Raw genomic sequence first — 26,796 nt, 5'->3', positions numbered from 1 at the left:
TTTGCAGTCTTGAATCCCTGTTAGGATGCTTCTTAACCTTTTTCTATTGGGAAAAAACAAAGAATATAAATAAGGCCTCTTTAAAAAAAATTTTTTTTAATGTTTATTTTTAGAGAGAGAGAGAAAGCACAAGTAGGGGAGGGACAGAGAGAGGGGGAGACACAGAATCTGAAATAGGCTCCAGGCTCTGAGCTGTCAGCACAGAGCCCGACACAAGGCTTGAACTCATGAACTGCGAGATCATGACCTGAGCCGAAGTTGGACACAACTGACTGAGCCACCCAGGTGCCCCTAAAAAATTTATGTTTTTAATTTTATTTAATTGTATGTAGAATAAAAAGAAAAGCCCCACCCTTTACATACCTCTATTCCCAGTTTCATTTCTTTGCCCAAATGATGTCATAAACTTTGTTTTGTATTTTTCAGACCCATTAAAAATGTGTTTTGAAACAGATAAACAGGTACATGAGCACTTACCTATAAAATCCTCTTATAGGGGCACCTAGGTGGCTCAAGTCTGTTAAGCATCCAACTCTTGATTTTGGTTCAGGTCATGACCTCATGGTTCGTGGGATAGAGCCCCACATCAAGCTGTGCGCTGACAACTTGGAGCTTGCTTGGAATTCTGTCTCCTTCTCTCTCTCTCTGCCCCTGCCCTGCTCTCTCATACTCTCTCTCTCTCAAAATAAGTAAATAAGCTAAATAAAATAAATTCCTCTTATATATCTTCAGTTTGCCTTTTTCACTCAATAAATATATAACTGATTTTTATATCAGTACATATGTGTTTGAGATTGCAGAGAATGGATGATTTGGTTTTATTTTTTTGTGTACTAGTATGAGCATGTAGTTATATGACTGAAAAGTACTTCCTATTTTAACTTACACTTTCCTAGTCAACTATACTACCAGTGTGGAAAATTACGTGTTCATTTAATTTTTCGCCATTTCTGTTTCCTCCTTTGGGAATGGCTCTTTGTCCATACCCCTTGACCATTTCTCTATTTGTAAAACAGTTTCTATTAACTTGAACTTCTTTTATATGTAATTCCTCTTTTCTAAACTAATTTTGTATAGTTTTTCATTAGTTGTTTTGGATATTCTAGGTTATATAATTAGCATATAATAGTGTTATTTTTAACATGGTTTTTATATATTTTTATCAAATATTTTTATAGTAGAACTTTTCCTTAGTTATTTTCCTTTTTTTCTGAAGACTTCACTAGACCTTGTAATTTCATCTTTCATTGATTTTTTTTCTTTGAATAGGCATATTTCTTTTTTTAAAATTTATTTTTGAGAGAGAGAGGCAGAGAGAGACAGTGCGAGTGGGGGAGGGGCAGAGAGAGAGACAGAATCCAAAGCAGGCTCCAGACTCTGAGCTGTCAGCACAGAGCCCAATGCGGGGCTCAAACTCATGAACCCTGAGATCATGACCTGAGCCAAAGTCAGATTCTCAACTGACTGAGCCACCCAGGTGCCCCTGAATAGGTGTATTTCTTTATATATTTATATTTATGTATTTGAATGCACAGAATCCAATGAAGATTTGAAAATGGCATGGTGCAAGGGGTTCACCAGCCCTGTGTGTTGAATGTGTTGCTAGTCATTGTCCTTTTATAATTCAGATTTCCCTTTTCTTACCCTAAGAACATTTAGTTAACATGCTAAATGACTTACTTCAGAGTCGTCAACAAAGTATTTTCTTATTATTTCCTTAAATAAAATATCTTTCAGTCATTGTTTTGGGGAATTCCTGATTATTTTATAATTACTGTGTTTACTGTGTTGAGAGACTTGGCACGAGGGTAATATGACTATAGCAGATAATATTTAGTTTAAATATGTAGCTTTTCCCCCAGAAACTCTGGCTTTTCTTTCTCTTTCTTAAGGAATAGATTGTTACACCCCCATTGTGTTTATTATATATCCTAGAATAGCTTATAACAATGTCATTCAAACTGTGTATGGAGGATCAATTTTGTATTTTAAATTTAGTTTTTCATGAGCCAATATGTTTGTAAAAATTATGTATATAAGTTACTAGAAAAATGTTTTTTACATTTTTGTGTGTGTGACTAGAAACATATTAGATTAAATATAAAATTATTCTCTTGAATTGCTATAAATGTTTCTAAATGTTACTCTTAATTTCTGTACTTAATATTGTGAAGGACATCAAAAATTCACTGTTCTGCACACTGTAAATTGCAGTTTGAGGAATACTGGTTTAAGTCTGGAGAGTTTAAAAGAAGGAAATGAGTTGAAAAGGCTTAGTATTCGGCTCCACCGCTTGTCACCCACATTCACAAGATCCAGAGCCCCCTTTGAACTCTTTTGTTTCCTTGGGTATTTGACTTTCTGCTTTAAAATAATGAGCTTATGAGCAACTTTATAGAGACTGAAAAGGCAAATGATAAAATTCACTACTGTTTTTGATTTATCAGTTTCAAGTGGATTTCTTTGAAATGTCAATTATAAAAAATTAGCAAATCAGTCTAAGAATGATAGTGATCACGGTAACAGTAATAGCTAACATTAAGTATGTACTATGTGCCAGGTACTTTTTATTTATACATTAGATAAAAAGTTCCAAGTACCTTATACATTAACAGGTTGAACCCCAAAAAGCTCTGTGACATAGACATAGGTGATATCTAGACATATGATACAAGTACTAAAACTATCTGCATTTTAAGATAAGGTCATAGTCATAGTACTTTACACTGTCACCTACTTTCTCTTTCCTAATCTTTCCTGACTTTTATTAGTTTTGTCACTTCTACATGCAGCTTCAGATGTCTTCTTTTATCTTCCCTGCTCCCAAAAGGACAGCCCTACTCACATTTAGGTTTACATTTGAGTCACTTGGTTTTATAAGAAAAGAAGTTTGCATTTCTCCTTGCTGCTCTGTAATGCTAAGGGAAGAATGGGGAACTGTCCTTGTGCTGCCATTTGAAACATGGAAGCCTGAGGATTTCTTGATGTATTTCCCCACAGAATGACATGACAGCTGTACGGCTGCGATGGGGAGATATACTTATGCCACTGCTTAAAAAATACAAACTGAATATCACATGGGGGGATCAAGATCTGTTGAATATCATCTTTTTTCATAATCCAGGTAATCATTTAAATTTCTTTTATTCTTTGCATTTGTAAAAAATCAGGTAATATGTAGTCAAAAATGAAGAAATGCATTTATTTGACTTTGGCTTATATTAATGAATATCACTAGTTATGTTTAAGACAGAGTAAAACGTTTATTTTTAAACTTTTCTTCATGTTGTTTTCGTAGGAAGGGATCTAAATGCCAAGCGTATTTTGCACTATTTTAAATTTCCTGTAAGAGCAGTATTTTTAAACTAAAATTTTTGCAGAATGTTCATTCGTGGAATTAGAGTTATTTGCTTTATTGTTTTATTTTTCTTCACATAGAAAGCCTTTTTGTTTTTCCATGTCAATGGAATTATCGACCAGATCATTGTATATATGGAAGCAATTGCCAGGAAGCAGAAGAAGAAGGAATCTTTATTCTTCATGGGAACAGAGGTGTTTACCATGATGATAAACAACCGGCATTTAGAGCTATTTATGAAGCACTGAGAAATGTAAGAATGTGTTCTTTTATTTTTTGAACTTTCTATGTTGAAATTCTTACAAACTTAGAGAATATGCAAGAATATACAAAAAATGTCCATATCCTTTACTAATGTTCATTAATTACTAACATTTTACATCATTTGCTTTATCATTGGTTCTCTTTCTATATAGACATGTTTTTTTCTGAACCATTTGAATATAAGTTGCACACATAATGCTCTTCTATTCCTTAAAGACTTGAGTGTGTTTTCACTAAGAACAGGGACATTTTCTTACTAACCACAGTGTAGGTACCAAACTCAGGAAATTTAATATTGATATATTATTTTCATGTGTCTTTACTTTCTTGATGTAGAACAGTTTCTCAGTTTTTCTTTGTCTTTTATGACATTGACATTTTTGGAGAGTAGAGCCTCTTTACTTCCGTATTAGACTGTTCTTTATATTGGCTTGTCTGATGTTTCCTTATGATGAGGTTTAGGGTATGTCCTCCAGGGCAAAACACTATGTAAATGATGTGTCCTTCTCAGGGTATCACATTCACAGTCACCTTTGTGTGCCTGCCCTTCATTGGTGATGCTGGTTTTAATCACTCACTCAAAATGTCATTCAGTTTCTCCATTGTGTAGGTTTTTTTCCCTCTTATGGAAATACCCTGCTTCTCATCAAAATTTCTAAACTGTATATAGCATCCATTGTTGGTTCTTGTTCAAACCAGTCTTTACTGTGGTAGTCGCAAATTGATGATTATCCAGCCCTAGCTGTCCTTCTGCATACAACTTTGGCACTCTAGCATTCTCCTGTAAAGTAGAGCCATCCCTTTTTATCAATTTATTGATCTGTACATTAACAGTAAGAAGTCATTGATAGGTTTTTTTTTTTTAATGATTTATAATGCAGTATTTCCTTTTATTATGTTGATGCCTAAGTTGTTTCCAGTTTGGTCATTGGGAGTCGCTTTTGGTAAACTCGGGTGCTCATCTGACATATTCCCATCATTGTTTTGAGTACCACTTCATTATTATTTTTTTTAATGCTTATTTTTGATAGAGAGAGAGCATGAATGGGGGAAGGAAAGAGAGAGAGGGAGACACAGAATCTGAAGCAGGCTCCAGGTTCTGAGCTGTCAGCACAGAGCCCGATGGAGGACTCAAACCCACGAATCATGAGATCATGACCTGAGCCAAAGTCAGATGCTTAACCGACTGGGCATCCAGGCACCTCTCTTTATTATTTTTTCAACAAAATATGCTAGGCTCAACTTGTTTTACGTTCCCTGTCTTAACCCTGAAAATAGCTATCTGTCAAAGGAGCTCTGGTTTCTTTTAGAGGGCTCTGGGTGCTAGGCATGCTTATTGCCGCAAGGGTGTCTTTGCTTCTGAGCCACTGTCTTTGCCACTGAGCTCTTTCAGTGACAGAGCTAGGAAAATTAAATACACACATATATGCATTCAGTGTATATGATATACAATCATGTACCCACACTGATGCCTCCACTGTTGCCCCAAGGCTCTTCCTGCTTTCTACTCTGTTTTCATGTTTTAGCTCCTTCCACAGTTAGAATCCTGCTTTTTGACATAAAGCACTTCCTATCTGCTTAATCTTACAATACATTTAAAATAATTTTAGAAATGCTGTATTCTTTGGTAAAAACCAACCTACTAAGAAGAGTTAAGGATTTGTTCCCATTATCTACCACTTTCCCCCCATACCCCCATGAGAGCATGTACTCAATACTGTGTTCAGCAGCTACTTGGATTAGTTCTTTTTCCTACCTTTCCGTGTGGTTATTTTATTCATTTGAAATACAGTTGGGTTTATTTGCTTCGATATGCTTTCAGTTTTAAGTTTTTTTCCTCCTTTATTGATTCAACTTTATTTTTTTATTTTTATTTTTTTTAAAGATTTTATTTTTAAGTAATCTCCACACCCAGTGTGGGGAGTTAATCACAACCCCAAGATCAAGAGTTGCATGTCTACTGACTGACACAGCCAGATGCTCCTACTGATTCAACTTTAATTTGATATGCTAAATGTTAATACAAGTCAAAACTATATAAAGGTTTACTCAGAAGTATCACTTTTCCCCCTCCCCTTCCACCCCAAGCCCCCAAACCCATAAATTACCTGTTTCATTGTTTTCTGATTTGTCCTTCCTGTATATATGAGCAGATACATGTATATTTTGTAATACCCCTTTTCTTTTTCTTTTTTGTAATCCCCTTTTCTTACACAAAATATAAGCATACTGTTTATATTATTTGCTTTGTTTTTTTCACTTAAAAGTCTAAAAATTCATGCATTAATAAATCTCTTCCTCTTTTTAAAAAATTTTATCTTAATTCCAGTATAGTTAACATGCAGTGTTATGTTAGTTTCAGGTGTACAATATAGTGACTCGACAATTCTATATATCCACCACTCAGTGATCATCACAAGTGCACTCCTTAATGCCCATCACCTGTTTCACCCATCCTCCCCACCCATTTATCTTTTTTTTTTTTTTTAAAGACTGTATCCTATTTCAGAGTTTTGTGTATATACCAGCGTTTATTCAAGCAATCTCTTACATTTGAACATTTTCGTAGTTTCCAACATATTGAATTCTGAATAATGCAGCAGTGCATAACCTTGCCGTATATATGTTTGTATTGATGGGAGATGTATCTTCAGGGTAAGTTCCTGCAAGTGGCATTAAGGATTGAAGATACTGCCTATTTCCCCTACAGAAGGATTATTTGAATTCCTGCCCACATTTTATGAGGAGGCCTATTTCCCAACAGCCTCATCAGTAGAGTGTGTTTTCAAGCCTTCAAAATTTTGCCATTTAGATGAGTGAGAAATGGAATCTTAGTTTAGTTTTAATTTCTTTTATGAGTGAGGTCAGCATCATTTTATATATGTAAGGGCCATTTTCATATCTTTTCTTTGGTGAATTTTCTTTCAGGTCTCTTTTACCTATTCTGTAGGTTTTTAAAAATAATTTTATTGAGGGGCACCTGGGTGGCTCTGTTGGTTAAGTGTCCGACTCTCAGGTCATGATCTCATGGTTCGTGGGTTTTTTTTTTTTTTTTTAATTTTTTTTTTATTTCAACGTTTATTTATTTTTGGGACAGAGAGAGAGCATGAACGGGGGAGGGGCAGAGAGAGAGGGAGACACAGAATCGGAAACAGGCTCCAGGCTCTGAGCCATCAGCCCAGAGCCTGACGCGGGGCTCGAACTCACGGACCGCGAGATCGTGACCTGGCTGAAGTCGGACGCTTAACCGACTGCGCCACCCAGGCGCCCCATCGTGGGTTTGAGCCCTGTGTCAGGCTCTGTGCTGACAGCTCAGAGTCTAGAGCTGCTTTAGATTCTGTGTCTCCCTCTCTCTGCCCCTCCCCAACTTGTGCTCTCTTTCTCTCTCAAAAATAAATAAACATTAAAAAAATAAATAATTTTCTAGACACATAATTTATATATACAAAGTTCACTTATTTAAAGTGCATAATTCACGGCTCCTGGGTGGCTCAGTCCCTTAAGCTTACGACTTTGGCTCAGGTCATGATCTTGCAGTTCATGAGTTCAAGACATACCTTGGACTCTGGGCTGACAGCTCAGAGCCTGGAGCCTGCTTCGGATTCTGTGTCTTCCTCTCCCTCTGCCCTGCCACCCCCCACCTCCCTGCTTGCACTCTGTCTTTTTCTCTCTCTCTCTCAAAATTAAATAAACATTAAAAATTTAAAAATAAAGTGCATAATTCAGTAATTTTTAGCATATTTACAGAGTTGTGCCACCATCACCATGAGGGAATTTTGGTGTTTGCTTCCCCCCTCCTTTCCTGCCAATTGTTGTAAGTTCTTTGTATTTTAGGGACATTAGTCCTTTATCTGTGATATCTGCTAGAAATATTTTCTGCCAGTTCTACTTTGTTTGTAGCATTTTTTGCAAAAAAATTTTTTTTTAATTTTATGTAATCAAGTTTTTAAAAGTTTTAAGAAAAATTCATAATTAGAAAGCCTTTTAATTCTTACACTCAGGTTGTAGAAAAATTCACCTGCATACTGTATCATTTATTACATTTAGTCTTCTGCTCAATTTGGAACTTAATCTTTTGTATTCGGTGAGGTATGGACCTTTTCCCAAATGGCTATCTTGTCTCACTACCCGTTTATTTAAGTCTGTCTTTAACCCAAAGATTTGAGATACTGACTTTATTATATACTAAAGTTCTGTTGTAATATCTGGATTTTCTGTTTTGTTACATTGGCCTATTTTTGTACTAATGCGATACTATTTTAATTATGAAGGTGTTGTGTTATATTTTAATATTTGGTAGGGTTACTTCTTCTTCAGAGCCTGTTCTTACTGTTTTCCTAGCTATTGTAGATATCTTTTTCTACAAATATTAACTCATTTTGTATTTTTATTGGTAGTGAGTCCGCTTCTTAGGAGCTGCAGACATTTTGATGGTGTTGAGACGTTTGGTTGTTGAGACATCTTAATCAAGAACAAGGGCTATCTTTCCATTTGTGTCTTTCATGAATGTTTAATAGATTTGTTCATATTTTGAACAGATCATAAGTTTATGCTTCAGTATTTTAATTTCTTTGTTGCCTTTGTAAACGGGATTTCCTCTTTTTTTTTTTTTTAAACCTCCCCCCCCCCATGCTGGTGTCTGGGTTTCCTTTTTTTATTATTATTATTATTTTTTTAATATAATTTATTGTCAAATTAGCTTACATAAACACCCAGTGCTCATCCCAACAAGTGCCCTCCTCAGTGCCCATCACTCATTTTCCTCTTTTAAGCATCTGCTTTATATTGACAATGAAAAAAATTATACTGCCCCTCCCCCACCCTTGCCTTAGATATCTGCTTAGATATCTGTTCTTCCCCCCCCCCCCCATCTTAACAATCCTCTTTTATGTAATTAAGGTGAGTTGATAGGGAGCGATTATACTTTATTTTTTTTAATTTTTTTATTTTTCTTTTCAATATATGAAGTTTATTGTCAAATTGGTTTCCATACCATACCCAGTGCTCATCCCAAAAGGTGCCCTCCTCAATACCCATCACCCACCCTCCCCTGCCTCCCACCCCCCATCAACCCTCAGTTTGTTCTCAGTTTTTTTTTTTAATTTTTTTTTTAACGTTTATTCATTTTTGGGACAGAGAGAGACAGAGCATGAACGGGGGAGGGGCAGCGAGAGAGGGAGACACAGAATCGGAAACAGGCTCCAGGCTCTGAGCCATCAGCCCAGAGCCCGACGCGGGGCTCGAACTCACGGACCGCGAGATTGTGACCTGGCTGAAGTCGGGCGCTTAACCGACTGCGCCACCCAGGCGCCCCTGTTCTCAGTTTTTAAGAGTCTCTTATGCTTTGGCTCTCTCCTACTCTAACCTCTTTTTTTTCCTTCCCCTCCCCCATGGGTTTCTGTTAAGTTTCTCAGGATCCCCATAAGAGTGAAAACATATGGTATCTGTCTTTCTCTGTATGGCTTATTTCACTTAGCATCACACTCTCCAGTTCCATCCACGTTGCTACACAGGGCCATATTTCATTTTTTCTCATTGCCACGTAGTACTCCATTGTGTATATAAACCACAATTTCTTTATCCACTCATCAGTTGATGGACATTTAGGCTCTTTCCATAATTTGGCTATTGTTGAGAGTGCTGCTATAAACATTGGGGTACAAGTGCCCCTATGCATCAGTACTCCTGTATCCCTTGGGTAAATTCCTAGCAGTGCTACTGCTGGGTCATAGGGTAGGTCTATTTTTAATTTTTTGAGGAACCTCCACACTGTTTTCCAGAGTGGCTGCACAATTTTGCATTCCCACCAACAGTGCAAGAGGGTTCCCGTTTCTCCAGCATCTATAGTCTCCTGATTTGTTCATTTTGGCCACTCTGACTGGCGTGAGGTGATATCTGAGTGTGGTTTTGATTTGTATTTCCCTGATGAGGAGCGACGTTGAGCATCTTTTCATGTGCCTGTTGGCCATCCGGATGTCTTCTTTAGAAAAGTGTCTATTCATGTTTTCTGTCCATTTCTTTACTGGGTTATTTGTTTTTTGGGTGTGGAGTTTGGTGAGCTCTTTATAGATCTTGGATACTAGCCCTTTATCCGATATGTCATTTGCAAATATCTTTTCCCATTCCGTTGGTTGCCTTTTAGTTTTGTTGGTTGTTTCCTTTGCTGTGCAGCAGCTTTTTATCTTCATAAGGTCCCAATAGTTCAGTTTTGCTTTTAATTCCCTTGCCTTTGGGGATGTGCCAAGTAAGAAATTGCTACAGCTGAGGTCAGAGGTCTTTTCCTGCTTTCTCCTCTAGGGTTTTGATGGTTTCCTGTCTCACATTCAGGTCCTTTGTCCATTTTGAGTTTATTTTTGTGAATGGTGTGAGAAAGTGCTCTAGTTTCAACCTTCTGCATGTTGCTGTCCAGTTCTCCCAGCACCATTTGTTAAAGAGGCTGTCTTTTTTCCATTGGATGTTCTTTCCTGCTTTGTCAAAGATGAGTTGGCCATACGTTTGTGGGTCTAGTTCTGGGGTTTCTATTCCATTCCATTGGTCTATGTGTCTGTTTTTGTGCCAAGGGAGCGATTATACTTTACATACCCCTAGATGGATGCATGAACTAGGTCTCCGTGAATATGTTGGGGACCAAGACTTGGGGCAAATCCAAATGGATTTATGATTTTGCTTAATGGGCTATGTCTTCACTGTCTATGCAGCTAATTCACTGATACTTTGGGAGAAATACATGTAACCCCTCATGCAGATGTATCTGTTCGACTAGACTGTGCCTAATCTTATGTGGATGTGAAGACAGAACATAAATAGATAATAGTGCTAGTTTGGTTTAGTGTGGGGGTCAGGAGAAGAGCTGATTGACCCTATTTTCTAGATACTTGTTTTTTTTTATTGCTAATAACTGGCCTAGTACATCCTCATTAATAGGAATGAGAATGAAAATACTTAACTATAATCCGTTGTGACGGAGATGGTACTGAAACTGTTAAGAGCTTTTTGCCTTGAAGGGCCAGGGAAGGCCTCACAAGGAGCCATTTGAAGTGGGCCTTGAATGAGTAAGAGTTTTCCAGGAGGATGGTCTTTCTGGGCAGAGTACTGCTTGATAAAAAGGTTCAGGGGTTTTCTACACAAAAAATGCTTTTTTCACAAAAAGTCCACAGAGAGGTCAGGTGTGGAGCTGTTCAGTTGGATGGAGTGCTGGGTTCGCAGTGGCTGGGATGGGGTCAGTGTGCTGGTGCAGGGCCAGGTTAAGTGATGATCTGCAGGGATAAGGAACTGAAGTTTTTTCCTGGAAATTGGTGTTTCTCAAACGTGGCAGTAGGTGCAGTGCTGAGAGCATTGTAGGCTACCATTTTGTGTATTTGCTAAGTTTCTTCTTCTATAAACTTGACAGATAAAGTTTCTGGATAATCAGTTTATCATGATACAGTGACACTCACCGAAGAATTATAAAATTTAGTGTTGATGTTCATTTTAATGTAGCAGACCTTGTATGCCCTCAGAAATCAATTTTGTATATTAATAATGCTTTATCGTGGGTTGTCAAAAGGTGATAAAAATGAAGAAAAGTACTTTTGGGATTCTGAGACTGCACAATTGAAAAGAAATGCATTCCTATAAAAATAGGATTTGTTTCCTTTGAGCATTAAGAAAATCTGTTATTGAGGAATTAAATCTCACGAGTTTTATATGATCTTTTCTTTTATCTTTGGTAAATATATACCTTTAAAAAGATGAGTAATGGTTTTAAGGTGATTAATTATGCTTGATTTTTAAAAAATAAATCTTTTAAAATATTTTTAAATACTGAATTAATGATTATTTGTGTTTGTTTTGGATCTGTATTAACTATTGCTATATGTTTCCATTTTTCAATTTAATGAAGTTAATCAGTCTTTTATGGTGCTCTTGCTTAGTGTTTTTATCTTCCCTTATCTATAATTCAACGAGAAGTGTAATTTTTAAAAGCATTGCATTCAGACAAGGGTATTTATGTGAGTTTCAGACAGAAACTTAGTCATAGCCATTGAATGCAGATGAACAATTTGAATTATAAAGGATATGAACCATCTTTAAAATGTAAATGCATGGCTGTGTCTTCCAGCAAATCAGGTTTTACAGTCCATACGTATTTGTTAAATATTAGTTGTTGAGTGAATAAAAATATTAAGATTAGAAATTGTGAATGCAAAATGGGAACAAAACATTTTATTGCTCTATAAGGTATTTTCTGCTTCATGTATTTCATTCTGAATTATATTTCTTGGTGGTTCTGTGTTAACTTTGATTTACTCCACATCCTGCTTATATTTGCATAACTATCTCTGCAAGGGAGTCCTGAGTGTTTCCCTCCTATGCAATGGTAGTCCCCACCCCTAATCCATGAGTCATGTTTCCAGACCAGTGGATGTCTGAAACTGCAGATAGTACTGAACCCTATACCTACTTGTTTTTTCCTATACATACGTATCTGTGATAAAATTTACTCTATAAATTAGGCACATAAGAGATTAACGATAACCAATAATGAAATAGAACAGTTATAACAATATATTGTAATAAAAGTCATGTGAATGTAGTCTCTCTCAAAATATCTTATTGCCTGTGCTCACCCTTCTTCCTGTGATGATGTGGGATGATGAAATGCCTATGTGATGGGATGAAGTGAGGCATTGTAGCAGTGTTAGGCTATTGTTGACCTTCTCACAGTGTGTCAGAAGGAGGACCATCTGCTTCCAGACTGCAGTTGGCTGCAGGGAACAGAAACCATGGAAGGTGAAATCGTGGTTTAGGGTTACTATTGGACCTTCTTGTGTGTACTTGGCTCTCAGCATTTTGTTGGATTGAACTGCCATTTTGTCATCTTTTAAAAACCTGTTCTATTCTTTGAAAATGCCTCAGATTATCTAATTGTGGTCATCTTAGCCTCAACACTTATTCACTGCCTTCCAACTGACAGTTTTATGTATAAAAGCATGATCTTAAAAGTTTGTGTACTGGGTACTGTGCCAGTGAAGAAGGAGTGATTAACTGTATGAGGAAAGGCTTCTCAGAAGTGCAGACATTTGAACTGAGCTACAAGGATGAGTACTAGGCAGAGAAGGAAAGGTGAATGAGTCAGGCACAGCATCCAGTGTGGAAAGAGGCCTGTAGTCAGGTAAGGCCACATGTGGCCTCTGGGAAGGGGAGCACCTAGATGCAAATTATGTCCTGCACAACTTTTTGGTGCTACAGATTATATGAATGGCAGAAGGTGCTGGGGCTTCAGGCTGTATTTATATAGTTGGAAATTTTGGTAATTTATCATCTTCTCTCTTAAAGGTGAAATTAGTTGTGTTATTGGGACTAAAATTAGAGCTCTAATTCATGAGGCACTGTTATTATTTCATAAAAATCTTCATCAAAATAGTTTCTCAGGGAAGAAAAAATTTTTTAACCACAAGCACTTAGATTTAAATAACATGAAAATGAATGAACTGAATCTCAAGTACTTCATATTTGTGGGAATTAACTCTTTTTTTTTTAGTTTATTTTTATTTTGAGACAGATATAAAGAGCAAACGGGGGAGGGGCGGAGAGAGAGGGAGACAGAATAGCAAGTAGGCTCTGCACTGACAGAACCATAGGATCATGACCTGAGTCTAAATCAGGAATCAGACGCTTAACTGCTTGAGCCACCAGGTACCCCTCTGGGAATTAACTTTTAAGCAGCTTTGTAATATTTTTATTTTATTGTCATTGCTGAGTAAGAAAAAGATCGTAGTTTGGTCTTCGCAGTATTATCTGCCTCTCAAACACAGTTGTCCAAAGCATGTTTTTTGTGTACGTTGAGATGTTACTTGACAGTGTCACTTGATAAAGGTTGCCTCGTTCAACATGGCTGCTGCTTTTAACCCCAAACAAATTTTAGGCACACCTTTACACAGCATAGCTGTTTTCCCAGTTTCCCACTGTTAATTGAGCTTTACCTTTCAATAGGACTTTTGAAACTGATTTGACACAGTTTCATATATTTATTTGGATAAGCAGTGCTGTGTGGTGGTCGGCAGCTTGTAGTTTTGGAGCTGGGGTTGAATTCTGGCTTGGCTACTTACTACCTTTGTAACTAGGAGAATTCTCTCTCCTTGCCTCAGTTGTTTGTAACTTAGTTGCTTGATTGTAAGTGGGGTAATTATATTACTGTTCCTAAAGTTGGTGTGAGGCTTAAATGCTTAATACATTTAAAGCTCTTAGGTGCTTTGCATGTAGGAGGTCCTTTAAACCAAACCAAACCGAACCAAACCGAACCGAACCGAACCAAACCAAAACTAGTCCAGCTTTTAATTTCTCCCAGATACCTATGTGTCAGTTATTTTCTTTCTTTCTTTTTTAAATTATTATTTTCATTACATTCTTCCTAGTGAAGCTCCCCTTCCCCCCTTTTTTTGATCTTCAAAACAATGTTTATCTTCAGTATATGTGATTGGGTTTTGAAAATCACCCCAAGAGTGATGGTTTCATGCAGTTAATGCTCATAGTTTTCTTTCTGAAGAGATACTGAGGTTTAGCATCTGTTTACATTTATACAGTGATAAAAGCCATGTTACAAATTATCATCCAAGTTCATCCTGTTTCCAAAGGTTGGCTGCGGCTTCCTGCAGACTCACTAATTGTGATTCAAGTGGTCCTTTCCTTTCCTTTCCTTCCCTTCCCTTCCCTTCCCTTCCCTTCCCTTCCCTTCCCTTCCCTTCCCTTCCCTCCCCTCCCCTCCCCTCCCCTCCCCTCCCCTCCCCTCCCCTCCCCTCCCCTCCCCTCCCCTCAGTGTCATGGTGGTGAACCTTGGGAATGACCTCAGGTCATTTGATCCTTCTGTGATTTCAGGTTCTGGATTTCCTTCAAGATCTTGCATATTTCACTGATAACCAAACTTTCACATAAAATGTTCCATTTTCAAGCCCCATCTATCATTCTAATTGAAAAATGCCTAGTTGCAAAGGCCAAATAAAACAATATAGGTGGTTAGGGATGCCTGGGTGGCTCAGTAGGTTAAGCATCCTGTTCTTGGTTTCGGCTCAGGTCATGATCTCGCATTCTTGGGATCGAGCCCTGCAATGGGCTCTGCGCAGACAGCATGGAGCCTGCTTGGGATTCTTCTGTCCCCTTCTCTCTCTGTCCCTCCCCTACTTGTGCTCTCCCGCTTTCTCTCAAAATAAATAAACTTGAAAAAATTATTTTAAAAAAACAGAGCTGGTTGAAAACACTAAAATCACAAGTTATTTCCACTTAGCTGCTACTACAGTATTTTTCAAAATATATTCCTTGGGATATTAATGTATTTTACAGGGAAAAAGGACTGGTCAAAAATATATTTTGGAAATAGTGGGCCAAACAATGTTCAACATGTGTATTTTTCATTTTACTGTTTACGGCTTTGCTTTTCTTTTTCTTTCTTTTTTTAAAATGTTTATTCATATTTGAGAGAGAGAGAGACAGAGTGTAAGTGGTGGGGGAGGGGGGATGGAGACCCAGAGAGAGGGAGACAGAATCTGAAGCAGGCTTCAGGCTCTGAGCTGTCAGCACAGAGCCTGACGCAGGGCTCAAACTCCCAAGCCATGAGATCATGACATAAGCTGAAGTCAGATGCTTAACCGACTCAGCCCCCCAGACACCCTTGGGCTTTTCATGTGCCAGTGTGAGTTCCCACAAAGAGTGCATAATGTGCAGCAGCTCCCAAATGCATTTACCCATGGGACCCCTTTGTGCAGTTAGGGGCTCTTCGGGAAACCCTGAACTGTGCTGGCGTTTTACATTCCTCCCACTCCATGGCTTTCTCTCAATCCTTTGTAGTACAGCCTCAACACTGTTACCAGAGTGACTTTTGTCCTTCCTTAGTGTCTCTCAGACACCTTCAGAACTTTTGATCATCATCTTATACCAGTACGTGTCTCTGGGCCTTCTCTGCCCCTTGTACATGTTCTTTCTTGCCTTGGCTTGGGATGCCCTGCCTCCATTACATCTTCTCTGAAAAACTTTCCCTGATGCCCCCAGTGATTTACTCTGACTTTCTCCACTAATGTGAGATCATACAGCCATTTAATTCATTGAACATATTTGTTGAGCATATATACTTTTTGTGAGACTGGAAGTTACCAATATTAAATTGATTGAAGAAGTTGTTTGGAGTTTAATTAAATTTTTATATATATCTTTGTCTTTTTATTTTCTTTCTCTAGTGTTCTTTTAAAGATGACAACATCCGTTCCTTATTAAAACCTTTAGAACTGGAACTACAAAAGACAGTCCATACCTACTGTGGAAAAATTTACAAAATATTTATCAAACAGCTAACAAAAAGCATACAAGATCGTTATGATAGACCACCAAAGGAAAGGTGATTCTTGGTGACTGCCAAATCAAATGAATTAAAACAACAAAATATCAGGGGATATGTGTGAAGGAATAGTCTTGAATGAAGTGTTCAGGAAGGAATTATTCATCTTCAGAATAATTGTTTTTCCTGAAGAAGTTAAATAAGCAAATATTCATGTAATGAAGAATAAGTTAAAGTATTGGATCCCAACAAGAAGACACTTTTGATCTCTGATGTTTTGTAATGTTATTTGCTGTCATTCCAGTATTGATGAAAACATTGAATGGTTGTAGCCTACAGAATTTGGTTGACTCTTCTCAAGTAAGTAAGAACAGTAGGGGTGTATGGATGGAGAAAATGTACCTCATACACAGTGAAAACACTCAAACTGTGAGTATAGCAGTAGTTTTATGTCAGCACTAACCTCACTTTAAATGTGTGACACAAAGTTTACAGGAACAGAACGTGTTCTGTTTCTAAAGCAATGTGATGTAACCGATGTAACTATTGACAATCGATGTGTGCCTTTATACATTTCATCTCTGTTTTAAACTATTTCTGTGACAATCATGTTTAAGATTAGATTATAAGTAAGCTGCACGTTTAAAACTGAGCTGTATAAGAAAGTGAAAAAAATGGTAAAAATGTTGGGAGTTTTTGTCTCTTTGTGTGTTTGTGAAATGTAGTATTTTCATTTGTATATGCTAACCTGTCTTGCCAAAACTCAGATCTGAGATTGTTAAACAGATATTTTTGGAAATTTTCATCACTTTAAATGAAAATTTTCAGCTTTACTGGGCATTCTGGAAGCAAAAGATCTGCTGATCATAAATGAGAACCTAACTAGTATGATTCCGTGATTGTGGAAAATGTGATGGACCAAAATGCATAAGCTGTATACTTCCTGTGAACAGTAATATTGGTTACAATGAAGCAGGAAAAAAGGTGGTCCATTTAAACTTTTTTTTTCTTCTACCTCAGAATGGCTTTGCTAGATACTTTTGAAGAAGCAAATGTAGAGAGCCTTACTTTAAGTCAGTCAGACAATGTTCAAGAATGATTTGGATTAAGAAGATTGTTCTGAGTATTAAAAAAGTAGTTTTGATTGGTTTAATGTACATGTCTTCCTTTTTTGAGCATCACTTAAGACTTTCTTTTAATCTTGAAACATTATTTCTCTTAGTGTTCTTGACTATTCTCTAACGTAACTGTAGATTCTGAGTACTTAGCATGTACTGTCCTGCAGTGTATGTCTCACTTTAGTAAGTACTACATGGTTATTCTTTTCCCTTTTGATATCTTAATACTTAGAGAAGGGAAAATCATGAAGGAAGAATACCACTTGTGTGAAAATAGTGGTGATTAGCTTTATAAAGCTAGAGTGCCCTCTGTGGAAACATGACATATGCAGATAGACATGGTCAGTGTGGTTGTCCCCTGTCTTTTTCACTTTAGTCAGGGTCAAATTGAGAGAGGAAGGTGTAAAAAAGGCAAATTGGAAGTTAATAACCAGCCCAGCATTCTTCGAATAGATGGGTTTAGAGAACACAGCCCCTATGTCCTTGGCAGAATGCCATGGTGAATATGAGATCTTGTGAACTGTGCTGAAATGAGTTTATTGAGTAGAAAATGAGAATCCTAGAATTTTGAAGTTTGGAGGGTACATATAAGATCATTTCTAGTGGCCCCCAAGAGAGAACTTTGCCTGTCTATATTAGACTCTCGTGGGGAGCTTGTTGAGTGTGGATCCCTGGGCTTCACTTAGGAGACTCTTGTACACTGTGTCTAGGATGGAGTCTGCAAACATTTTTTTTAGTGAAGAGATTTAAAAACTATGCAAAAGTAGAACAGTACAGTGGTACTTCTTGCCCAGATCAAACCCTTAAAATATCTTAACGATGTTTGCATTATCTATTCCCCTTTTCTTTGCTGAAGAGTCTCTTAAAGAAAATCCCAGAGAGCCTATTATTTCATCGCTATAAGTACTTTGGTAACTATGATGACATCATACCTCCTTTGACGTCATTTACTATCCATTCCTAAGCAAATTTCCTTAATTGTCTCCGATGTTAGAATTAGGGTACAAAAATAAGTCATATGATTCTGTTTTTAATAAGCACCTCAGGTGATTCTGATGTCAGCTAGTTTAGAACTATTAGGAATCATTTTGCCAACTTGAAGATTGAAGTTAGAATACCATAATTCTTGGCACAGCTGGATTATAAATGTGATTCTGAAATATTAGAGTAATTGGGGTTATTGAAAAAATAGGAATTTATATTATTAGTAAGTTTCTTAGTTTTAATTTCCTCAGTGAACAGAGAGCCTCTAATAGAGTGGGTTGGGACTATGTAGAGTATGGTCATGATTTAATCCAACTGAACTGTATACTGTGGTCTCATGTTGTGACTTATTTACACTGTCACATGCTTCATACTGTAGATCAGTTAGAAGGTTCTTCATCTGGTTTATTCAGACCTGACTTAATTGGGCATTTTACCATAAATTGGGGTATGATGAAAACTTCCTACTTTAGGGGCTATATTTACCTAAAATTTAGGTTATTACAGAAAGTTCATAACAATAGTAAAATGAGTTTTCTGAATTTATCTTTAGATAGGGTAACTTTTTCTTTGAGAATTCTTAAGAAAGGCAGTTCTCAGCATTAATGAAATAAAATTGTAGAACAACGTAGAGAACATATTATATTTCTTTTCATGAAACAGTATATCTATGCAGTTTATATAAATTACATTATATAATGTTCTTTGAGTCTTTGTGTTAGAACAATTCTGACCTCAGAACGATCTCTGGGCTACGGTATTACCAAAGTGGAATGACTTCAAACTGTAGTCAAACTTTATTTGTATGAAGTAGCCATCTTAAAAGAACTTGGAAACCTTTAGAAAATATATATTGTGATTTACATTTTAAAGCAATACATAAAATTTTTTTCCTTGTGAGGAATAGTTCATAATATATAAGGTAACCCAGTTATCTTTTGGACACTTTAGAACCTGAAATAATAGTACCGCTTATCTGTTGCTCTTTCGTCTTGCCTCCCATGAGATGTTACTGGTATAGTGGAAAGAAAACTAGTCCGTGTTACATCTGGATTATTTTCTTGGTCTGGGATCCCAGGCATTTCATTTCACCTTCCATGTGCCTTGGTTTGTAAACAATCAATATGCTCTTCCCACCTCATGAGACTCAGAAGTCATAAGTCAGGAAGTTATGTGACTCAACAGAAATGACAGATTTGAATGCATTCTCTATGGTTTGTACATGCCACACGAGCATTACTGTTGAGGTTCTGTTTTGTTATGTTGCCTCCTATACATATCATTTTGTTTCCTTAGGGTGAGTGGATGAGTGTTTTCTGACATGTATTATATCTCCAGTATGAATTTGCTTATATTATGTAAGGAGGAGTTTTTAAGAAAGAGAAAGCAGAGCAGAAAGGGGTGATTATAAATGAATAATCAAATAAAGAGAAGGAAAAAAGAGAAAGTGAGAAAAGTGAGGACAGAGAAGGGAGTAAAAGTGAGAATGGCAAATGGCAGAGTAAGAGAAAAGATGGAATGAGAGTGGGAAAATCGAGAAGTGGAGATGGAGAGAGATGCTATGGAAACAGTCACTTTTTAGTTTAGCACTCCCTCCCCATGCAACTGTCTTCTTGGCTTGTGTTTCAGTTCATGAGACCCTCCAGGGTCAGGAGGGGTGTTGGCTTTCATAGAGGTGGGCAGCACAGCTACCTTGGTTTGATTTATCAATACTAGAGTCTTTTTCCGGTCACTCTACTCACTGACCTAAATTTAGTGGTGATGATCAACATTGTATTTTTTTTTACCTGGATCCCAGTTTGTGAGCTAAGACCTGTGGAAACATGATGACAGATACCCTCCTTTATAATATTGTTCTAAAGTCATCCCAGGTGTTGGGTTATGCAAGACTAACCACATGGATTCACAGGGGAGGCTGGGATGGAGGGGATGGCTTGGTTAGGTCCGAAGGGCCCCAGGAATCTTAGCAGCAGTTTTTTACATGAAACTGATAGGAAGCCAAATTTGGGAATCATTGCCCTGCTTTGAATGGCAGTTTACACAATAAATCACATCTATTGATTCTTCAGTAGGCATATTTGCAGTCACACCATTAAGAATGGATTCAAGAGAATAGGAGAAACACACTGAAGGGAAAAGCCTGAAAAGATATTATTCAGTGTCTCTCAGAAGTTTGTATTGTAAGTAATAAATACTTTAATGGTAATCAGAACCTCTTTGAAGTGTTTTAGAAAGATCATGGATCTGTTTTTTGTTTTTAAATAACTCTTTTGGTTCCTTAGAGTAAATAGAGAAGGATAGGAGGGGTGCAATATTTCAGGTGTGGGGCCAGTTATCCATTCATTAAATGTCTTTCAAGTGTCTTAAAACAACAATTGCCTTATGCATTTTAATATTTAATAAAAGTAGATTAAATAGTGATTTGTACTGTAACAGTTATCCTTTTATACATTGCCAAAGCAACCCTTTTTTGCCTCTTAAAGTCTGGCTAAGCTGTTCTGATATTTGCTGTTTCCTAATTAACTGAACATGAAACCAGATTTCTAAAACCAAGTTATATAAACTTAAGACAAGTCTAAGAGGTGGCACAGGAATGTTCTTTTTTTTTAAACAAAAAATGACTATAATGTTAATTCAGATATCTAGGAATTACTCAACCATGAGAAGAATGTGGAATAGCTGTTGGACTAGGTAGTTCAAAATTGATTATATGTCAAATTTACTTTTAAATGGAAAACAGTGTGTCGTCACCATATCTCTTATCTCTACCAATAATTCCAAGTGTCTAATGGTACTGTTTGTTTAGAATTTTCTATAAACTCAATTTGTAAACAAAAGAGTGCCTTTGAAAAGATAGGGAAAAAAATCTCTTGAAAATTTCTCTTATTACCAATACTGTGAATGCTTTTTGAAGGGTCTGTGGTCAGGCATTTTAATATCAAACTTAAGAACTGATGCGGAACCTTTGCTTATGTTTAGTTTATATATACAATCTGAATTTGTGAGCATATTCACACACGTATTACCATGCAACTCCTTGTAAAACATGAAGAGAACGCAACAGTGTTATTCCATTTAAAAAGTAAGTTAACTTTGACTGTGATGGAAAATAGCTGTTTTTAACTTTGTATAAAATCTCTTCAGGGAATATTGGAATGTTGTGCAAAAATAATTCAGGGTTTGTAGTATACCTGTAGAATAGGTCATCCATTCAAGACTTAGCAAAACCCACATACATCATATGCATTGTCATCAGTGTTTGAGAGCTGGACCAATGGTTTTTTATGGATGCTGTAATAGAAGATCTATGAAGGGGATGATGGTTTGCACCTGTCTTTGAAATCAGAAACTGGAAAAATTTGCAAGTGTTTCAATTTTTCATAAGCATTTTGCATAAATACATTAATATTTTGAGTTAGTTTGGTCCTAAAGCTACAGGAAGGACTGTTGGTGTACTGTGATATATAGAAATTACTACCCTTAAACTGCCTTTTACCTTAAAATATTATGGTTTTAGGATAATTTGGTTATCTTCCTCCCAGTATTTGGTGTATCTTGAAATTTATTAAAGGGGTATAAGATGATAGATTTGGATGTAACCTGAGAATAATGGAAAGTTGCTTTGTTCTGTTGTGGGGGGAATTCAGTTCCTCTTTTTCTTGAGAAACTGTATTGCTGTTGCTAAATAAACATGTACTTGATAAATGTTTAATTTCTTCAAATGATGTGTCTGAATTATTCTAGCAATCAAAAACAATTTTGGAATCTTTAGGGTTGAGATCCCTGATAACTAGGAGCCTAGGCTGTAAGCAATTTCAAGATTGGCTATTTCTACAGCTGAACAGTGTCATCAGAAGCTAGGTACTGTCTGTTTTTCAGCATTTTCAGCATGTGAGCTTGGTCTCAACCACATGGCCACAGAGTGACAGCTAATATCCAGGTGCACATGACAATCAGAGGCAGAAATATACGTCTTTTTTTTCAAGAAGAAGGTTCTACTAGCTCTTATAGCCATAATAATGTCCATCTAAAACAGCCGCTTTGCAAAGGGAATGCAATTCGTTAACAGTTGGCTCAGACCATGGAGATTTGCCCCAAACTTCAAAATGGCCTTCCCTTGAAAAATGGCTGCTCGGAGGAAAGGGAACAACGTTGGCGTTCTGTTAAAAGTTGGTTGGGTAGAAGGGTTAGGAGCTTGGGAGACTTCAACAGACCACACATTGGTTTACTGGCCCAAGTATTTCTTATAATTTCCAGGGGGATTACTTTTCAGATTAGAGACCAGTACATTTTCTGTGCTAAAGGGTAATTTTGCTTTAAAAGTTGTCTGTATTGTTATGATCTCACAGTTCTCAGTTTTATATATTTTATTATTTATACAGTGTGTTTTCTAGTCATGATATACAGGGTTTTAAAAGATTATTGAGATGATGACTACTTCCAAGAAGTCTTTAAAAGTTATTTTAAATTCATGATGAAAAATTTATTAATACTTATTAGCAGTCTTTATCATGTTTTCCATTAAATCTTTTATAAGTTACAGAATGTCTCTAGTGAAACAAAAATTCAAATAATATGGAAGACTTAAAAGTATGTGAAGTAATGCAACCCCTATCCAAATACCAACAGCATTTTTCACAGAACTAGAACAAATAATTCTAAAATTTGTATGGAACCACAAAAGACCCCAAATAGTTAAAGCAATCTTGAGAAAGAAGAACAAAGCTAGAGGTACCACAATCCCAGATTTCAAGATAGACAACAAAGCTATAGTAACCAAACAGTTGTGGTCCTGGCATAGAAATGCGCACACAGATCTATGGAACAGAATAGAGAGCTGAGAAATAAGCCCACATTTAATATGGTCAGTTAATTTATGACAGAGGGGTCAAGAATATGTAATGGGGAAAAGATGGTCTCGTAAACAAATGATGCTGCGAAAAATGGAGAACTACATGGAAAAGAATGAAACTGGACCACTTTTTATACCATACACAAAAATAAACTCAAAATGGATTATAAAGACCTAAATGTGAGTCATGAAATCATAAAACTAGAAGAAAATATAGGCAGTACTCTCTTTGACATCAGCAGTAGAAACATTTTTCTAGATGGGTCTCCTCAGGCAAGGGAAACAAAAGGCAAGGAAAAAAAAACTATTGGGACTACACCAAATTAAAAAGCTTTTGCACAGCAAGGGAAACCATCACAAAACAAAAAGGCAACCTGACTGGGAGAAGATATTTGCAAGTGACATATGTGTGATAAGGGGTTAATATTCCAAAATATATAAAGAACTTCTATAACTCAACACCAAAGAACCAAATAATTCAGTTGAATAATAGGCAGACACCAGAATAGATGTACCAAAGAAGACATACAGATGGCCAATAGACACATGAAAAGATGCTCAACATCACTAGTCATCATGGAAATGAAAGTTAAAACCGTAATGAGATGTCACCTAAAATCAAAAACACAAGAAATAAGTGTTGGTGAGGATGTGGAGAAAAAGGGCGCATCTGTGCACTGTTGGTGAGAATGCAAATTGGTACAGCCACTGTAGAACACGTTATAGAGGTTCCTCAAAAAATTAAAAATAAAATTACCATATGATTTGGTAATCCCATTCTTGGGTATTTACCAAAAGAAAATAAAAACACTAATTTGAAAAGAAATACGCACCCCTATATTTATTGCAGCGTTATTTACAATAGCCAAGATATGGAAACAACCCAGTGTATCCATCTGTAGATGAATTGGTAAAGAAGATGTGGTGTATAGAGATGTATAGATTATAAATACATAGAAAAAATATACATACATACACACCATGAAATATTGCCCAGCCACAAAAAAGGGTGAGAACTTGCCATTTGCAACGACATGGATAGAGCCAGAGGGTATAAGTGAAATAAATCAGAGAAAGGCAAGTAGCATATGATTTCACTCATATGTGGAATTGAAGAAATAATGAACAAAAAAGAAAAACCCAGACTCTTAAATACAGAGAACTAGTGGTTGCCAGAGGGGAGGTGGGTGGGGGAAATGGGTAAAATAAAGGGGATTAAAAGTACAATTACTGTGATGAGCACTGAGTAATGTATTGTTGAATTGTTGAATCACTGTATTGTATAACTGAAACTGATATAACACTGTTAATTATACTTCAATTTAAAAAAGGTATATGAAGTAAAAAATAAAAGGCCCTCCTATCCATGGAGCACTAAAACGTTTGGTGTGTATTCTTCCAGTCTTTTGTTAAGCACATATATATATGGCACACACACAGGTCTGGTCGGCTCCTACGTTACACACTTCTAGCACTTGCCTTTTTTTTGCATAATATTTTTCCTTGTCAACACATTAAATTTTTTAAAAATGTTTTCTATTTATTTTTAAGACAGAGACAGAGCATGAGTGGGGTGAGGCAGAGAGAGAGGGAGACACAGAATCTGAAACAGGCTCCAGGCTCTGAGCTGTCAGCACAGAGCCTAATGCAGGTCTCAAACTCATGAACTTTGAGATCATGACCTGAGCTGAAGTTGGATGCTCAACCAACTGAGCCAGCCAGGCACTCCTCCTTGTCAACACATTAGATCCACCTCATTCTTTATAGCTGCATATGTCATAGTAAATGTACTTGTGTAGAGATTAACATACAGACATCTGAAACATAAATGTGTAAGTAATGAGTTTTTAACTTTATAATAAATAACCACTCTGCCCATTTTGCTACTTAAGGGTAATTTAATTTAAGGGACATTAAATTGTGGACAAACAAAACTAGTACACCTCAGGCATCAAAGTAAATGTCAGATTGTTATATTTTTTTTTTATTAGGATCTTTGAATTTTATTTGGATTATGAAATCATCAATATAACCTCTATATAATTTTATAGACAATAGTCTTGAAAAAACAATAAGCTACTTTATTATTTTTTTTTTGCCCTCTATCCCCATCCCCTATTTCCCCCAGCCTCCTACCCACCTCCCCTCTGGTAACCATCAGTTTGTTCTCGGTGGTTAAGAGTATTTCTTGGTTTGTCTCTCTCTCTCCCCCCTCCTTTCTTTCCTTTGCTCATTTGTTTTGTTTGTACATTTGTTTATACTTTCTAGCTCTATTCATGTCGTTGCCAAATATAATTTTATTTTTTAATAAAGGATGAAAATTTTTGTACAGTTTAATACATACTAATAAAATAAGTAAGGAGTATTTTTGTGACAATGGTGTGTCTGAATATTGTTACTTTATAATACTGTAGTATTGTATTTAATACAATACCTTTACATTATTTTTTTTTAATTTTGAGAAGTTAAGTTTAAAAAATTTAGTTGTTAAAATTAACAAAAAATTGACCACTTAATTTGCCTGTGCTTTTGCCTGTACTTTAGTATTTAAAATCTATTAATAGGGCCACTTGCTTGGTTAAAAGGTTTTTAATCTTTTAGAACAATGTGAACAATATAATGCAATCACATGCATAATTTTATGTTTTCTAGTAACCACAAAAGCAGTAAAAAACCCTTGAAAGTAGTTTTAACTTAGCCTGATATATCCAAAATATCATCTGGACATGTAATTGATATGAAAATGTTAGTGAGATAACACATTTCTTCCTTTTCTTTCTTCCTTCCTTTCTTTCTTCCTTTCTTTCTCTCTTCCTTTTCTTTTCTTTCTTTTTTTTTTTTTTTTTTAATGTTTATATTTGAGAGAAAGAGAGAGACAGCATGAGTGGGGAGGGACAGAGAGAGAATGAGGCACAGAATCCAAAGTAGGCTCCAGGTTCTGAGCTGTCAGCACAGAGCCCAATGTGGGGCTCGAACTCAAGAACCGCGAGGTCATGACCTGAGCCCAAGTCGGTTGCTTAGTTGAATGAGCCAGCTAGGCACCCCAACACATTTGTTTTCATACAGTAGCATGTATTTTTCACACACAGCACATCTCCATTTGAACTTACTATGTCTCAAATATTCAGTGCCCATTAGTGCATAGTGGCTACCATATTAGGTAGTACAATTCTACAATGTAAACTATGAAGGCAAAAACCATTTCTGTTTTTACTGTAGTATCTCTGTCACCTAGTACTGTGACTGATCATGGTAGACACTCAAATTTGGTGAATGAATTTTAATTGAGAGATGTTTTATAAAATTGTGTTTTGTTTTGCTTTTTGTAAATTTGGACAAGAGTTTGAACTCTGACCATTTTATTTAAAAGACATTAAATGAAATTGTATTACAAAAAAAAGTACACCCTCACTGATAGTGAAAGAAAAACCAAAAGAGGTGCATTTTTTTAAATGTAATGAAAATTTTTGTGGTAGTTTGTTTTGTTTTTAAATGAGACGAAACTATGCTGGCAAGGTTATAGAGAATCTACTACACAGAACTACAGATGATAGTGTAAGGTCATAAGATTCACATACCCTCTTAGTTCACATTTTGGCATAATTGATGGATCACATACAAACATTAATCTCAAATCTGTGCTAAACCGGAGTCTGCTACTGTAGAGTCAGACTTCACCATGTTACTATAGCTTCCTTCTAAAGCCACATCCTTCATTTTGCACTAAATCCTATGCCCTCTTGCGTAAACCCAAGAACATTATTGCATCAATTCTTACGTCTATACAATTTTTTTTCACTCTACTGGATCATTTCCATTTCCAGCAAACTTCCTTGAAAGACTTGTCCATATTCTGTTTCCAATTCCTCTCTCGTCAAGGTTATCAGTGACTTGTGTGTTCTTAGTTCCAATG

The 26,796-nt window shown here is 36.4% G+C and overlaps 1 protein-coding gene across 4 annotated transcripts in view; it reads left to right on the top strand.

Annotated features, from left to right (window-relative positions):
• Positions 1 to 21,753, top strand: part of GXYLT1 (glucoside xylosyltransferase 1) — a 53,330-nt gene extending 31,577 nt beyond the window's left edge. For 2 of the 4 annotated variants that reach the window (XM_045465816.1, XM_045465817.1), the window contains 3 exons: positions 3,001 to 3,124; positions 3,439 to 3,611; positions 15,832 to 21,753. In XM_045465816.1, coding sequence (XP_045321772.1) covers positions 3,001 to 3,124; positions 3,439 to 3,611; positions 15,832 to 15,993 — 459 coding nt within the window. In that variant the 3' untranslated portion in view covers positions 15,994 to 21,753. The remainder of the gene's footprint in view (positions 1 to 3,000; positions 3,125 to 3,438; positions 3,612 to 15,831) is intronic. The other 2 variants (XM_045465820.1, XM_045465818.1) reach the window with 1 other exon arrangement.
• Positions 21,754 to 26,796: the final 5,043 nt, after the last annotated feature.

The sequence above is a fragment of the Leopardus geoffroyi genome, chromosome B4 (assembly GCF_018350155.1).
Source record: "Leopardus geoffroyi isolate Oge1 chromosome B4, O.geoffroyi_Oge1_pat1.0, whole genome shotgun sequence".
Classification (NCBI taxonomy): Eukaryota; Metazoa; Chordata; class Mammalia; order Carnivora; family Felidae; genus Leopardus; species Leopardus geoffroyi.
This window is presented reverse-complemented; position numbering and strand designations above follow the sequence as displayed.